Below are 15882 nucleotides of genomic sequence, written 5' to 3' on the forward strand. Positions count from 1 at the left end.
TTGGACAGGGGAATGCCGCGAGCTCTGCAGGTTTATTAACCGATAGGTTAAAACCAGCAGGCTTCTGCAGGGAGCCCTGCTGTCTACTTAATCAACAGATTAGTGGCAGCGGGCTTAATTACCGGCTCCGCTTCCTCGGAGGCTCTCGCGGAGCAGACCAGGAGCGGGGGAGCCTCACTCCCCTTTGACTCGCCGCCTGGAGACCCTGTCTCTGGGGTGGCGGGGGAGCGGAGACGTGGGACGGAGCCCCTGCAGCCGCCGGAGCGGTTGCTGTGGGCGTCTCTCCGCTTGCGGCCTCCTGTGGCCGGCGTGGACGCCGCGGCTGCTGCGGGCGTTGGTGCCACTGTGGCAGCTCAGCCGACTGGAGCCAGCATGCTGGCGAATGCCGTCCACCTGTTCCGCGGCCGTCTTCATGGACTCCACCATGGCGTGGAACTGGGGTCCGAACAGCCCGTCCGGGCTGATTGGAGCGTCCAGTAGCACTTTTCTGGCCGTCTCCGTAACAGACGCCGCCGCGCTGTGGTGACGGAGAGGGGGAAAGCATGTTCGGCCGCCAAGCTGGCACCCTGCTCCGACTCTGTCTCCCCCGTCCGGGGGAGAGGAGGGAGGGGAGAACCGAACGGTGAACCGTGGAGGGAGGCGGGGCAGGGAGTTGCTTCGGACTCCTGCCCGGCACTCTGCCCCAGGGACACGAGGCCCCGTCCGCGGGCTCGTAAGCCTGGATGGGCCAATCGTCCTCCTCGGCCACAGCAGCAAGAGTGTCCGCTCTCCGCTTCCTGTCGCCCGAGGGGAGACGAGCGCAGTGCATGCTACCTGCTGGTTTAGAGCCTCGTATGCGTGCTCTGACCCCCGGCAGGATTCGCATACTGCTTTTATCTCTGCAGGCCATAACTCATTATGAACCCAGAGCCACATGAGGGACAATCAGGGACGCAGTTGTTGCTCATGATGATTCTCAATTGCTGTGCTTCAGTAACTGTGCTGGTTTGCTGAAAAAAAGAAGGAGCAGATTGCTGGCCTCCTTCCGATTTATACCGGAAGGAGGCCCGAGGGTGGGGCCCACCTTGCGGGTGGGCGTGGACTACAAGTGTTTCAGTGCTGCGCGGGGGCGCAGGGGGATTACCCAATAGCGATAGCCTTAGAGGGCGAAGCCATATACGAAATAGAACTTCCCTCTCATGGTGTGGAAAATGCAATTGGAGGGAATGCATTTCCTACAATTGGAGGAAGGTCACTAAAGACACACAAAAAAACAACACTCACATACATGCTGCCAGTGTGGTTGTCAAAGCAACCAATCAGACCAAAGGGATGACAGAAGAGTGAAACTGAAATGTTTGCTGTGTCTAAACCACAATCGTCTGAATTGATTAACTGACTGAAATGAGTTTATTAGTGAATTGTATTTAGATTTTATTGTCACAATTTCTAGCTACAAGTTGTTTGTGTCCGGATTTAAATTAATGTAATTGGGACGAGTGGTTCCTAATTTGAACTAATTATAGGACAATTAGAAGAAAGTCACACATCACAGAGAAAGATTGAGAGTGTGTGTGTGTGTGTGTGTGTGTGTGTGTGTGTGTGTGTGTGTGTGTGTGTGTGTGTGTGTGTGTGTGTGTGTGTGTGTGTATGTGTGTGTGTGTGTGTGTGTGTGTGTGTGTGTGTGTGAGTGATAGATTACTACTTTCCATTGTGTCTCTATTGTGTCTTTGTGTAACACACACAAACACACACACACACACACACACACACAGACACACACACACACACACACACACACACACACATCATGATCTTCAACAATACAGGAGACGTGTGGCGCAGTGGATAGATCCTTGGTGTTGGTATCAGGGGGTCACAGGTTCAAACCCCACTGCAGTCAGCATGTCGTTGTTTCCCTGGGCAAGACACTTCACCCCAAGGTGCTCCTGTGGGGATTGTCCACAGTATTGAGTATGTAAGTCGCTTTGAATAAAAGCGTCTAACAAGTGACATGTAATGTGATACACAGCTGCATTATGGGTAAACAATTGAAAGGCTAGCACAGTAATGACATCACGCTTTATATATGGCTATTGATTGGATAGCTTACAGGAGCAGTGATATAAATGAACTAAGACATTTTTTTTTTACTTTTAAGTGTCAATCTATATATACAAAGTGGTTATTTGCTTTAACTTATCACTATGAAGTGCATGGTAATTACAAAATGTAATGGCTCATGAATAATGACACTATCAGCATTTATATTGGCTCCTTATTAGCAATTATGTCTGCCTGCGGTTCCCCATCTTCTGTGAAAATAAAGGTTCAATTAGGGGCACAAAGGAAGACGATGGCGCGCTGGTTGCGTCTATACTAATGAAGGTAATCAAATAAAAACATGGAGGCTCCGTAGTTAAACCACAACGGCAAACTCTTTATTGCTCCCGCATTGTCAACCACAACATATTACAGCTTTAATTCATACCTTTCATAACAAGAGCCCTAGTTATACTCTCCATCTGCCTCGCCGGACTCAGATGAAAATATTTTTGGTGGCCAAACGGCGGTACTACACTTCCGTTTGGTTGCCAGGCCCGGAAACACTTTTTTCCATTGACTTACATGGGGAAAGAATGGTCTGTAAATCGTTGGATAATTTTTTTTAAACTAAATAAACTACCCAGTATGAACACTTGTATAGCCCTTATTAAAAACATTCGTTCCTCAAGTTGTAAAAATGTGCTAATAACGTTATTCTGAGAGTTATTTCCCTCTGCATTATGAACGTGCATCTAACCCACGGGACTGCGCCGCCCGGCACGTTCATGTTACGTGTTCAGCACTACATGCGTTTATCTTTACCCATGGACGCACAATAAGAACGGACCCATATCGTCTTACACACGGCGGCGTACGTTGCCGCTTCAACTCTTCTGCCCATTCACTTTGAATGGGGTGACGTCACGATTCGCCGAACTGCATTGTGGGAGCAAAGCGTAGCTTCTCTCGCGGTGCTCGCTGCAAAAGTAGAGCAATGTTCTACTTTTGCCGCCTCGACGGAGGCGTCAGCCAATCGAATCATATGCCAGTGCAAGCTCTAGCCAATCAAACCGCGTGCTTGTGTGTCTGGGGCGGGAGATTCATGTGATTGGTTGTACATACGGGTACTTCTCAGGCATGCCGGGTAATCTGTGACATTTTGCTCTCTCAAAAGTTGGGCCATGAATGAGGCCCCGCCTCCCACGCTATATTCAGTTCTTATTATACATCCATGATCTGCCTACCTAGAGAGCATTTAGCTCTCAACACAATAGTTTATAATAACTATTCCCAGGTTGCAGAACAACCGGAGTAACTATCACTTTGGAAACTCAAAAGGGCCTCCTCTTTCACGGAGAATGCAAGATATGTGAAGACAATGAGTGATACAAAAAAGTCTTTCTATTAAGCTCGATCAGTATGTAACAAAGGCTGCCAATTCATAGGTTGTTTTGTTCTGCTATAATCACAGCACTTATATTGGGGTATATAGTTCAAATTGTGATGTGGATGTATCTTGGTTTACCCAGGCAGCTAGCATTAGCCATGTTGCTAACAATATATATAAACAAGTAAATAGTTTGATCTGTCTGTTCATATGAAAAATAACAGACAGAAAATGGGTTCTAACATCACAGTTGGGCAGGTTGTTGGGGAACAAATGCAATGTGTCCTGTGGTGTTGGTAGCTTTTAGGAATAGAAAAGCGATACAGAAGTGGCACCAACAACAAGACCGACCGCTTGAAAACGGTACTCGCCAAATAAGCAGTTTGGATATATTGGGAAAAATCAACAGCTGAAAGATGTATCTGCATGTTAAAGCCTTGTTCTGTGGGACTCCCTCTTATCACTGTAAGTAACGTCAGCAGCAGGGTTCAGGGCCTGGCACCACCTGGAGCAGCTCGGCACAGTGTGGCACAGAGCGGGCCGATGGAGCACGCTTTTGCTCTGACCCTCAGCACCAGCTTGGGCAGATGGTCTGCGGCGTGACGAGGGAGAGCCGGTGACGAAGACATCGCCCAACAGCTGAAACAACCCACCACATACAGGTGGTGAGGCGATCCACTCCCCCACACTCACAGACCGGCATGGTGTTTGTTACATAACCGAGGTTGAGGGGCTTCACTGTCTAATCATTCCAGGGGACCTTCAATTCATAGCAGTAGTCATGGAAACGCACATTAGGACATGCACTCATGCAGACACATGTAACTGCACATGGACATAATGAGATACACAAAAAACACACACACACACTCTTTGTGGATGATATCTGAAGCTGTCAGAAGGGTCCGAGTGCCTCCCAATGGCCTGCTGTTGCACTGTAAAAGATTTATTATATCATTCAAAATCTCTGAAATACAGACAGAAGGGAATACAATTACAACATTGTAAATAAAAGATGTGTATTATTTTAAATGGTGCTCAAAATTAAACTGTAATTTCTCCATTGTTCAAATATTTTTGATATTGCAAGGCAGATGTACCCTTTACTGTTTTCCAGATTCTGAATGATTTTTAATCAACCATCCTACACAATGGCTGACTGTGATAGGCTGAGATGCCAATCAAGATACCCATTTAAGGTGTATAGTTTGACTAAAAAATACCAATTAGAATACTCACTGACCTGACCTGAAACGAAGATAATAAATGATTTAATGTACTTGGAATGCCAAGCAGAACCACATGTCATGACTATTAGCTGCTGTTTTGAAAGGGTATGGGTGACATCATTTAATATTCTTCTAGTGTCTTCAAATCCCATTGTTCTGATATTCAAACTCTTATTCTTTAAAAAAAAAAAAAAGGGGGTTGTTAAATAACAAAAATAGCATGTCATTCTATTTTTAAGCAAACATAACTCAAACAGTAGGAAACAAATAAGTTGTTTGGGACTATTTTCAGTGGCGGATCCACATTCAGATCTCAAATCTAAATACAATTAATTGTGCGTGTGTGTGTGTGTGTGTGTGTGTGTGTGTGTGTGTCTACCATGAAGGGACTTGTCAAAAAAATAACTAATTGTTGTTTTTGGTTTTCTATTGGATTTCTTGACTAGCTGACTGACTAGAGCCACCCCCTAGAGGCCATTAAAAGAGCAGCAGGTAATGGCACTTCCCCCATTAGCTTCTATCGTGTGGTGGTTGCGAGAAAACATTTTAACATTTTCAAAACACACAGCAAGACACCAGAAAACTCTGTCAGTGAGTAAGGATAAGCCTTTATTGGTGTTTAGAGGGGGAAAAGCCATCATCCCTGTGGACAGCACACAATATGGGTGAGGAGTCAGGGTAGTGTTGCACTCATGGGACTTGTAGTTCATAACAGTCAGTCACAACATGGAGAAGATAGCTGGTAATCCACAAAATTTAAGGAGAAATAACAAGGCTGTGTACATTATTATTATCGTTATTATTATTGATGTTACTATTACCCGCAATGCTGTGTTTCATCGTACATCAGCCAACTGTCATTGCCACCACGTGAAAAGTAGGCCTCAAACGACCACCGACAAAAGTTGCAACACGCTCAACAACACAGTTACATAGAAAAATAGCACTGTCAAAAAGTTTCCAAAATGTCTGAGGAAATCCAAAAATCCCGGATATCAAAAAGAAAAACCACATGGCTTTCTTCTTCCATCAACGGATGGAAGTGTAAGAAGCTCTGAGACTTTTCTTCAAGAGATTATATTCAAATGTTTGTTTCTGTGGATCAGGTTGAAACATATTCCCAGAAAGACAATACCAAAGAAAAGAAAATATATATCAAGGATAGAACTACAGCTCCCATAATACAGGGATTCAGTTAAGTCTCTGTTGAAGGTGTCAACAGCAAACAGGCTCATGGGAAATCAAGTAAAAGTTGTTCTTGGAAATCAAAAAGGGATTTAGGTGAGAAGCAAATCACAGCTTCCTCTGAATAAAACAATCAAGAAATCATAATACTTGCAACTATGGCTGTAGATCAGATAACAGGACATTTATTTTTCAAGTAATTAGTCGCCAACTCTAAGCAAAGACACACATGCTTTAAATTGACCATTCACTAAACCTCTCCCCCAAAGAGTGACTGTCCAATCATAGCTAGCTGAGCGATTGTAATTTGGTTTTGGAGTTCTAAGCATGTTAAATAAGTATTGCATTGTGCTAAAGTAAAAGAGATACTCTTAAATGCACATTTAAGACAATTTTGCAAATGTTGTACAACTCAGTCAGAAATACTAAAAACTTGCTACTCAAGACTGATTTTGCACTGGCTTAAGGTAGCTACAACTTAACCCGAAATGAAAAGAAAACTAGCTTTGTTATCTCTAAAAAATAAATCAATAACTTCCAACATCACAATAGTGGCTGGGCTTCCTTCAATGAGACTGCTCCTAACATTAGGATGGGTCAAATGCAGAGAAACCATTTTGTTACATAGTACCTGTACTGTGTAATGACAATAAAAGTAAAAAAAAAAAAAAAAAGGAGTGATTGTAGAGATGTTAGCTAGCTGACTAAAGCTAATGTTGTAATGGTGAAAAGTGTTTGCGAAGCCTTAGAATTGAACAGATAGCAACAACAACTTAAGGGGGTGGGGCTTGATGAACGGCCAGTTGGTCTTCGGGGAAAGTTTTCTATCCAGCAGCGCGTTAATAATAAATTGGGGTACAACAGAATAAAAACAATAAAACCCAACAGCTTGGAAATACTTTCCAAAAACTAAAATCCAACATCATTTTTGTTTTTCCTCCCCAAAACAAAACCAATCAAACCACAAACTCTCTGATCAAAGACTTGTTTTGTGTTTTGTTTTTTTAATATGTGTATTTAATACCTCAGACAAAAACACCTGAGAAAAACGGACAAAATGATTCCATTGGGATTTTCTGTAATATATTCAATTATGTATATTACAACTATAATCACATAATTCAAGCATATATCATATACATATATATATATTTATATCTAGTGAGAGAATAGTTTAATATTCAATAGTACAGTTGTATGGTACAGTAGCAGTAGGGTGCATGTCTTTTTTCTCATTGGGTAAAGTCTGAAGGAGAGGTATAGACAAGTGTTTGTGTGTAAATCTATATACGATTTATCAATACAATATGCAAGAAAAGCAAGAAAAATGTTTAACTAAAATGAAGGAATAAAAGACAAAGAAAGGGTATAGGCAGTTCAGTACTGTGTTTGAAACAGTGGAAGTGTTTGCATGTGTGTAATTAGGATGTGTGTGTGTGTGTGTGTGTGTGTGTGTGTGTGTGTGTGTGTGTGTGTGTGTGTGTGTGTGTGTGTGTGTGTGTGTGTGTGTGTGTGTGTGTCAGGTGCAGGATCAGATCAGATCAGCACCATAGCAGTCCATTACAACATCAACAAAAAAACAACAACAACAACAACAACAAGGGTTCAAACCTGGGTAAGGACTGTGTGTGTCCGGGTGTTTGTTGTGTGTCTGCATGCTGAATGTCTCAGTCACTGTTCAATCCGGGCAAATCCACCCTAAACCAGTTAGTATTTCATTTTTGCACATCCTGGACAAATCAAAGAGTAAACAGAGAGAGAAAGACTGTTGTGTTATTGATATCTGTCACTCTGAGTGTGTGTATGTGTGTGAGCAAGACACCAAACTAAATGCAAACCTGCCAGCGAAATTCTCCACCTTTATTTAGTTTCAAACATCTGCTCACATCCAGCTGTTCTGATGGCTAATTACTTCCTGTTTTCCTCTCTCTTTCTCTCCTTATCCTTCAAAAATAAAAGCCCCTGCGATCATTTAAAAAAATCAGACACGGAATCAAATAGAAGATAACAAATCAAGTGTTTTAACGAGTCCACAAAGGAAACAAACAAACAAAAATCTCTTAAAACTGTACAATTTTTGTTTCACCGTCTTCCCCCTGCCATCGCCCAAACTGCCCCCGCCGAGAACAATCGTTACTAAGATACCCCGCCTCTTCTCGCAGCAAGTGAAATACCTGATTCAACCATGATACATTCTCTGTTACTCCCACGCCTAACCAGCTCAGTGAAATCAAAAATAGATTATCTGTTGTTTGCGATAAACAGCTGGGAGGAAAAGTGTTTTGTGTGGCCCCGTGACTGTCCAGCTAAGCCCCTCCCCGCCCATATATAAAATATACAAAAGATTATCTCCAAAATCCTCCTCCTGACTATCTTTGCTAATAGAAAAATATACAATAATCCTATGTCAAAATCTCTTTGCGGTTATGGACGAAATCCCTGCACCTCCTCCTCTTTGCTGGACTAGTCTTGCCTTCCTGCCCACTTCAAAAATATACATGTTCTTTTGTCCTATTTATAGAAAAAAATTACACATCTGACCTCTCCTGGCTTGTATCCGTGCGTTGAGCTTATAACGTGAGATTTCACTGGCATAATGTGAATTCAACACCCTGTTTGAACTGGCCGGAGTAGCAGCCGGGACGCACTACCTGCAAAAATGCCGCGCGACACCGGGCGTAAGCACAGCACCGAGGATGACGTAAGCTGCCGAGGTGACACGCGGTGATACAGTACGTAGAGTGGAATTCAGCGAAGCATCACGTTAAAAAAAAGAAGCCAAACTGGAAAAGATGGCGTCGCTGTGCTTTCCCGTTCGTGACATCCTGAAGCACAGCGTGCACACACTTTTCGTGTTTGCGCCCGGTGTCGCACAGCGCTTACTGCAGATCTACGTCGGCCGCCCCCCTCGCCACTTCAACTAAAGTGCTGCTATTGTTGGGTTTGCCTTGTACCCTTTTCTCATTTCATCCTCCCCTCCCGCCCCTATCTCCTTCGACGTCTTCTTTCTCTTCCTCCGCCGCTGCCTCACAAGTCTCCGTGTCGATTCTCGTACTTGTTGATGATGTTCCTGCAGCGGCCCAGCTCTTTCCTCATGTCGGCCACCTCCTGACGAAGTGCACCGTTTTCCCGCTCTAGGAAGGCGGCACGCACCGAGATCTGGTTCTCCTTCAGCCGCCGGGCGTCCCTCGAGCGTTTGGCCGCCTCATTGTTCTTGACACGCCGGCACCAGTACCTGTCGTCCTGTCATCGGCGGCGGTGTGGTATGTTGTGGTGTGTGGGGAGGAAGGTGGAGGGAGGAGAGAAAAAAGAAGAAGAAAACGCAGGATGAGTTATGAGGGTCAGATATAAGAGATGAAAGGACGACATGAAAGGAAGAAGGCAGAGGAAGGGAGACAACAGTTTGTCTACAACAGTTGCTACAGCAGGGCACAACAAAAATGAAAATATCACAAATGTGGAGAGAGCCACTTCGGAAAAGATCACTGTGGCCTTGGAAAATAGTTAGTCACACAAAATAAATTGAAATGTTGCCATTTTAGCTATTTCTTCCATATTTATAGATGCAGTAAGCAGCTGAAAGATAAAGTGCATAGCATGTTGTAATTAGGTTCAGTGCTAATGTAAGATTTTATTTGGATGCACTGGCAGAAATAGTGGCTTTGTAGATCTTACGAAAAAAGGTTGGTTGTTGGTAGGTGTGTAGTTCTCTTAACCAAGTAGAACACTAATTGATAGTCGGTGGACGCGCTGGCGCGTCCAGGTGCGCATCATTTACGCAATTAATCATATATTTTTGATTATAAGGAGTAGAATATGATTCAGATATCCGCGGAATCGCTGGAAGTGTAGCTATTCCAGCGATACCTCCTGTGAGAATTCAGCTTAGGAACCTTCCTAACGGAGTGAAATGACCCAGAAGTACATCAGTGGCAGCCATGATAAGTGCTGTTTGAATTCTCTAAAAGAAAGGAAAGGAGGTTTCAAACGTCCTTTATAACCACCTTTAGCTTAGGAAGCACTCATTTGCAAATTTCCCATCTTGCAATCAAAAAAACTACGTTATATTGATTATGTTGTCATAGTGTGTTAGTTAGATGTTTTACCCTATTCACTTGGGGTGTCCATTCTTAAACAGCTAACTGTATTGGCCACAAACAGAAACTGTGCATCAGCACTATTTTGACATACCATATTATGTTATATAACATAATAAATATCAGGAAAGATAATGGATAAGCGCATAATACTGCTGTTAAGGATTTGGGCGTTTTTTGTTTTGCATAAACACTAGAATTTACTGAACCTACTGTGAATTTGGTTTAGTATCGCTTTAGGTGGCCATGGTATGAGAGCAATAATACACTCCAGGGTATACTTATCTACAAAATGAATGGGCCTTATCTGTTTCTTTCCTATATTGGAACTGCTCCTTATATTTGATAAGTTAAAGTATGTATTTGCTATCACATGAAAAACAGACACTTAAAAGCTAACAAATAGACCCATTATAACACAGGAAGCAATCAGAAGGTCTGCAATACCGACAAATAAGTATGTGAGACTGAAAAAAATAAAGATAAGAGGAAAAGTAGTAAAAAAAAAATGCAGCTGTGCATTCCTAAGTCAGGGCTAAAGTGAACAAATAAAGTCTGCAGCGTTGCTTTATGGGGCATGAAAGCATCTTTTGACCGGTGAGTGTCTCATGAGAGGAAGATTGGAAATCACAGTGATTGTTGTGTTGTGATTGTTGGACTACAGGGGTGTCAAACTCAAATACACAGTGGGCCAAAATAAAAAAATCGGTACTAGTCGAGGGCCGGACTGGTTCAATGTTTATTGCAAAACTTATTGAAATGAACTTATTAAACACATTAAACCTGGAACTAACAAAGCTTAAATTATTGCCTATAAAAACAACATTAAACATTAGATAATCAGTTGCATTCATTTCTTATGGCTCTATCTGAAGCTTTTCCGGAGTCATTTCTTATGATTACATTTTTCCACAGGCCACCAACAGCTTCAACAAAACTATTTCCCTCAAAGAACAAAACAAACATGCCCTGTTGTCGTGAGAGAAAAAGTGCAGAGGGAAACCTCCATTTAAACTCAGTTTGCTGCTCTGTGATGTTCAAGCCAGATACTTGGCATCTCATCTTTGATGCAAGTTCATCAATGTTTGGGGTCAGGCTCTGAGCTGAGGAAACCCTCAGGATGGAGTGAAGGTGTGCGTGCAATATACTGGCAGGCCAGATCTAATAGTAATTACAAATGATCCTGCAGGCCGAAATTAAATCTACCACGGGCCGGATTTGGCCCCCGGGCCTTGAGTTTGACACATGTGGACTAGAGTAAAATAGGAGTCCAAATTGAAAGTTGAGATGTCTATCTGAACGATGTATACTAGTGGAACAGTGCAGGCCCAAACTGTAAGTGTTTCCTCTGAAAGGAACTGACAGAGTTGATATCATCCCACAATTAAACTCTGCAAAATCATTACAAGTTTGCTAAAATTTGTTAGAGGTTCTGGGATTATCAGCTTCGGAAATATGAGATACGTTTTTTAATGAGTTCATTAAAAAAAACTCCTCAATGTTATGAAGATGAAATATCTTTCATCTTTCGGTCGTAGCCATTGTTCCTCCGGCTGAGGGTTTGTATTAAACAAAGAGCTGAATCTAAAATATAATTTATGAGGAGCTGCAGAGGAATCCCAGCTTCATCTTTAAGGCTGGTCAGACATAATTTTTCACGGACAACCTGCATACAGATGATTTATTAATCCTTCTGCGACTGAACACGAGGTGAACGCCTTCATCTGTTCATAAATTAGAAAAGCCTCCGGAGCTGCAGCTGCTCTGCACTGAGCTATGAGAGCAGGAGCCATCGATCAGAGCTCCGCTTATTGTGCAATGAACGCAAGACAAAATATTTTGTGAGTCTCGTCAGGAGCCATCAATATTAGAAGGCATCTTGCTCCAGCAGCGTTTTCTACATCAATATAAGAGCTGTGGTCTTCATTGTGATGAAGTTCAGAGTTTTTATCTAAACAGGATACTGTAGAAAACCGGACCTCTTTTCATTGGGGAAAGTTTTGGGGTTTCATTTTAAATTCCATTCTTTAAATTTGATTATATTAAAATGTTTCAGTGAAGATTTTGAATGAACATATGTTAGTGTATCAGTGACTTATGTTGTTTTTACTGCATTATTTTAAGAATAAATATAAATACATTTCTGTCTAGAAGTGAGTCCTATTAAAAAAAAGAAACATTTTAACCTTGAGCAAGAAGAATCTTAAAAAATTTAACTTTATTTTACTTATTTATGATTTTAGAAAACACCCAATATAAGAAGATATATTTGCTAACTGGTTAAAATATTATTTTTTGACCTTGGGTTTGGAAAATACGATTTTAACGACAAAAATGATTTTATGATAAGAATGCTTTTGCAGCTTTGAGACAAAAGTTGTGAAACTTAAAAATGTGGTATTTTGTCAATTGAATAAACTTGGTTTGAAACATATAACCTATTTTCCTAAATGATTCAAATCATTGAGAACTAAAAAGCCTTAAATCTGGTCATTGGCCATCACAAATATGTGTCTTTCATGACCCAGCAAAACCATAACAGAGTTGTTTGTATGCTTGAATTCTGGGGAAAAACACATTGAAACTAGTGAGAAAGGGATCTGTTGGAAAGCAAAGAATTGTGGGAAATGAAGTACCTTCTGTTCATTGGGGACAAGCATCTTTCGGGCCTTCTTGATCATCGGCTGAGGCTTTAGCTCCTCGTCAGAGAAGCGGTGCCGCCGAGGGTCAAACGCCTCCTGTCCCGGCACACTGGACAACGCCAAGTCTGCTGGGTCGGGGTCAAAATTCACCATGACGTCGTTGCTGCCATTGGTGGCCGCCGGGGGTCCGGAGGGTCCCGGTGGACAGGTAGTGGATGTGGGGGACGCGTCCTGAGGCGCCGCCCGACCACCTGGTGGGGAGAAGGAGACGGAGGAGGAGTTAGATTGGTAAACAGTTACCGTGAAGCTCCACCCACAGCATTCAGGTGGTGTGACATACACCTTTACAACACTTTTTCCAAAATAAATCTGTTCTGTATAAAATTAAATTAAAAAATACTTTTTTTATTGCGTCACAATAACTTTCATTTTGAAATGTTCCTATTTTGGCCACAGTGTCTTTTTTACATTTGTCCACCAGGAGCTGCCAAAGTCAAACATTTTCCAAAGCCTTGAGTTCTTTTTATAGGCACAGAGATCTTTTCCACAGAGCCAGATGTGGATGCTAAGATGTAAGACATAACTGCAAAGCTGCTGTTGATTGCCAAAATGTAGAAGGTCAGTGGAAGGTCAGAGGTCAAGCTCAACTACAGACAAAGGAAGTGTAGCTGAAGAGCATTAAAGTTTGGTTTGAATTGAAAGTTACCTCCTTTGTCTGCTCTTCAAAAGGCTAAAAACCCTAGACCTGAACAATCTTTGATTTCAAATGGCAAATAAAATAGAATAAAAGAGAGAGAAGAGAGCGAGGGTGAATTCCAGTCAAGTTGAATCTGCTCTACAGTCCATTCGGATGCACAAAACAGAATATGTAAGACTTGCTTCATTACTCATTTAGAAGTGCAGTCATTATCATCTACTTTTATCTGCAGATTAGAGCCCATCTGCTCTCTGAGGACGGTCACATGCCAGAGAGCGGTGGCTGAGCTAAAGGCTAACACGCAAAGATGATAACAAGACCGTGAGGTTTGATCAAATTAACCTACACTCTGGAGATTAAGATGATTCAGAATGTGGAGCAAACTAGGATCAAATATTGTTATGGATTGCTGAGTACAAGGACTACTGCTGTAAAGTAGCAGCCTGTAAAGTATAAAACTTGCAATCAAATTTCTAATTTCTATTTACGTTTGCTGCTTTGTTCAAATATGTATTTTCTTCTTATAGTTCCAAAAGCAACTCACAAAAAACATAAAATACCTTATTTAATTAATTTCAAGTTATGGCAATGCACTATGAAACAAATCATATACCTGCAGACCTCACCCATCTAAATTCACTATATTTACTTTTCATTCAATGTGGAAAGCACCAGCCTGCCTAAACACCAAGCCAATATACATGTTTTTCGACAATATTACAGATTTTAGATCTGAATTCTATCCTTTATATTAGCTTTTTTAATGCTTTTTTTAGTAGACTCTAATTATGTTGTACTGCACAATAGTCTTTTAGCTGTTTTATGTTTGAAATGCTATATGGTGACATTCTATTTCTGCTTAGATGACATTTTATTGGCACCATCTTACTTTTAAGTAAGGCACATTGTAACACATTAGTCTGCTATGTGCAGAAGTGCTTTACAAACAGCAGTGATGTCTTTATTATTATTTACATAACTATCAATACAAGCAGTGGTTTTCCTGTCTTTTAATTCCATGAAAAGGATCAGATTTAGATATTTTCTACAATGGCGAATACAAAAAAGTTACCAAACACGCAACTATTTCAGTTTTGGTCCAAAATCAGTCACAGGTCAAAGCCTGTCTTATGAGGGTTTGAGGCGACTGGCAGCAGAGGGACATGTGCTGAACGCTCTGTCTCTCTCCCTCATGCTTCATCCAGATAGCAGAGAGCCAAGAATGAGGCCCACAGAGATGAGTTGACCATAAAGAGGATTACCCTATAGACAGTGGACAATATGTTCACATTTAATTCAAAATGGAGGAGGAGGATGGAATGCCAGTATGTTTGCTCACCCTACTCTAATTTCAGAATGGTTTTGTGCACATTTAAATACAAGTGGACGATGTAACTTTTCATTATTCTGAGTGAAATGTCCTCAAAATAACAGCATCTTCAATGTTGTCCACAGTAGTCGCAGTGACGGTGATTCGCCACCAGGTGGCGGTGTGGAGCCAGAGACTCTGAGCAGGGCAGCGGGTTCACATCATGCTGGATTTACAACAAGCAAGAGCAGATTTAGTTTAACCCCTTGTGGTGCTTCGTGTGGGAAAAATCTGCTCCTATCACCAAGCACAATCGCAGAATGATCATAGCTGAACCACAATAGGCAAATAGAAGAGAATCTGATCATAAATCAGATCTCTTTTGCTTGTTTGAGATTCAATAATCCTCCGTTTATGGACAACAGATTATGTTGGTTGGTTTGCTCGTGTGGCAGTCGATTTTTTTGTCCCCAATTCGATTCCAGCAGGCTTTAGTGGCGTGACATTTCACATGTGTGTAGATGTCACGGACTGAAACATGGTTAACAATACCGGGAATTGTTGGATGTTGTGGTTTCAGTTCAAGTTATTCGAGGATTCTAGTAAATAGTGCGTCAGAGTGTTAAAACTCCTCATTAGTTCATTTACCCTGCAGCCATTCTGCTCCAGCATTGTTTTCTTTTCTGAAAGTATCTCTATAGAACCAAGAAGAGTGAGTCTATTTTTCAGCCATATCTCTTCACCAGCTGCTTAAGAATATGTTTTCCATTGCTGATACATGGAGAAAAACATGATTTTTCCAAACATCCATTCTTCAGAAAACAAGCGTCAGTTGAGCAATCATCTAGCACCATTCAGAACTTTATTTTGGCAGCATTTGTAAAATGCCCTTTATTTTTATTTTGTTTAAGCTCCAGGCTCCCAGCCACAGATTATAAATAACTGCAGAGCTGGTGACCAATATCGACGGAAACAGTAGTGGAAAGATTTCAGATACTCGAACACATAGAAAAGCGATGTGTTGGCAGTAGCTACATTACTTGACTTTTTAAGTATTTTACCCAGCAGAGAGCATGGTTATATCCCAAATGATCCAATTATTAAAGCAACATAATGTACTTAATCTTCAGACAACAACAAAATGATCTTTTAGTGGAGGCTTATGGAGTAAAAGTAGTATTGTCAAGTCACATTTTAGGAAACGAAGGCTGTTGAAGGTAAACAGTCCGTTGGAGAGCAAAAGGGGCTCATTAGCTTAAATGCAATTACAGAACTAATTAGCCATACATGTCAACCTTTCCAAATCCAAAA

At 41.7% G+C, this 15882-nt stretch overlaps 1 protein-coding gene across 2 annotated transcripts in view; it reads right to left on the minus strand.

Annotated features, from left to right (window-relative positions):
• Nucleotides 1-5229: 5229 nt before the first annotated feature.
• LOC307022218 (hepatic leukemia factor-like) overlaps nt 5230-15882 on the minus strand; it is a 43272-nt gene continuing 32619 nt past the window's right edge. For both annotated transcript variants that reach the window (XM_079654901.1, XM_079654902.1), the window contains exons 4-5: nt 12560-12816; nt 5230-9069 (exon numbers count right to left, since the gene is read on the minus strand). In XM_079654901.1, the coding sequence (XP_079511027.1) occupies nt 8854-9069; nt 12560-12816 (473 nt within the window). In that variant the 3' untranslated portion in view covers nt 5230-8853. The remainder of the gene's footprint in view (nt 9070-12559; nt 12817-15882) is intronic.

Source organism: Notothenia rossii, assembly GCF_949606895.1.
Source record: "Notothenia rossii genome assembly, chromosome: 10".
Taxonomy (NCBI): Eukaryota; Metazoa; Chordata; class Actinopteri; order Perciformes; family Nototheniidae; genus Notothenia; species Notothenia rossii.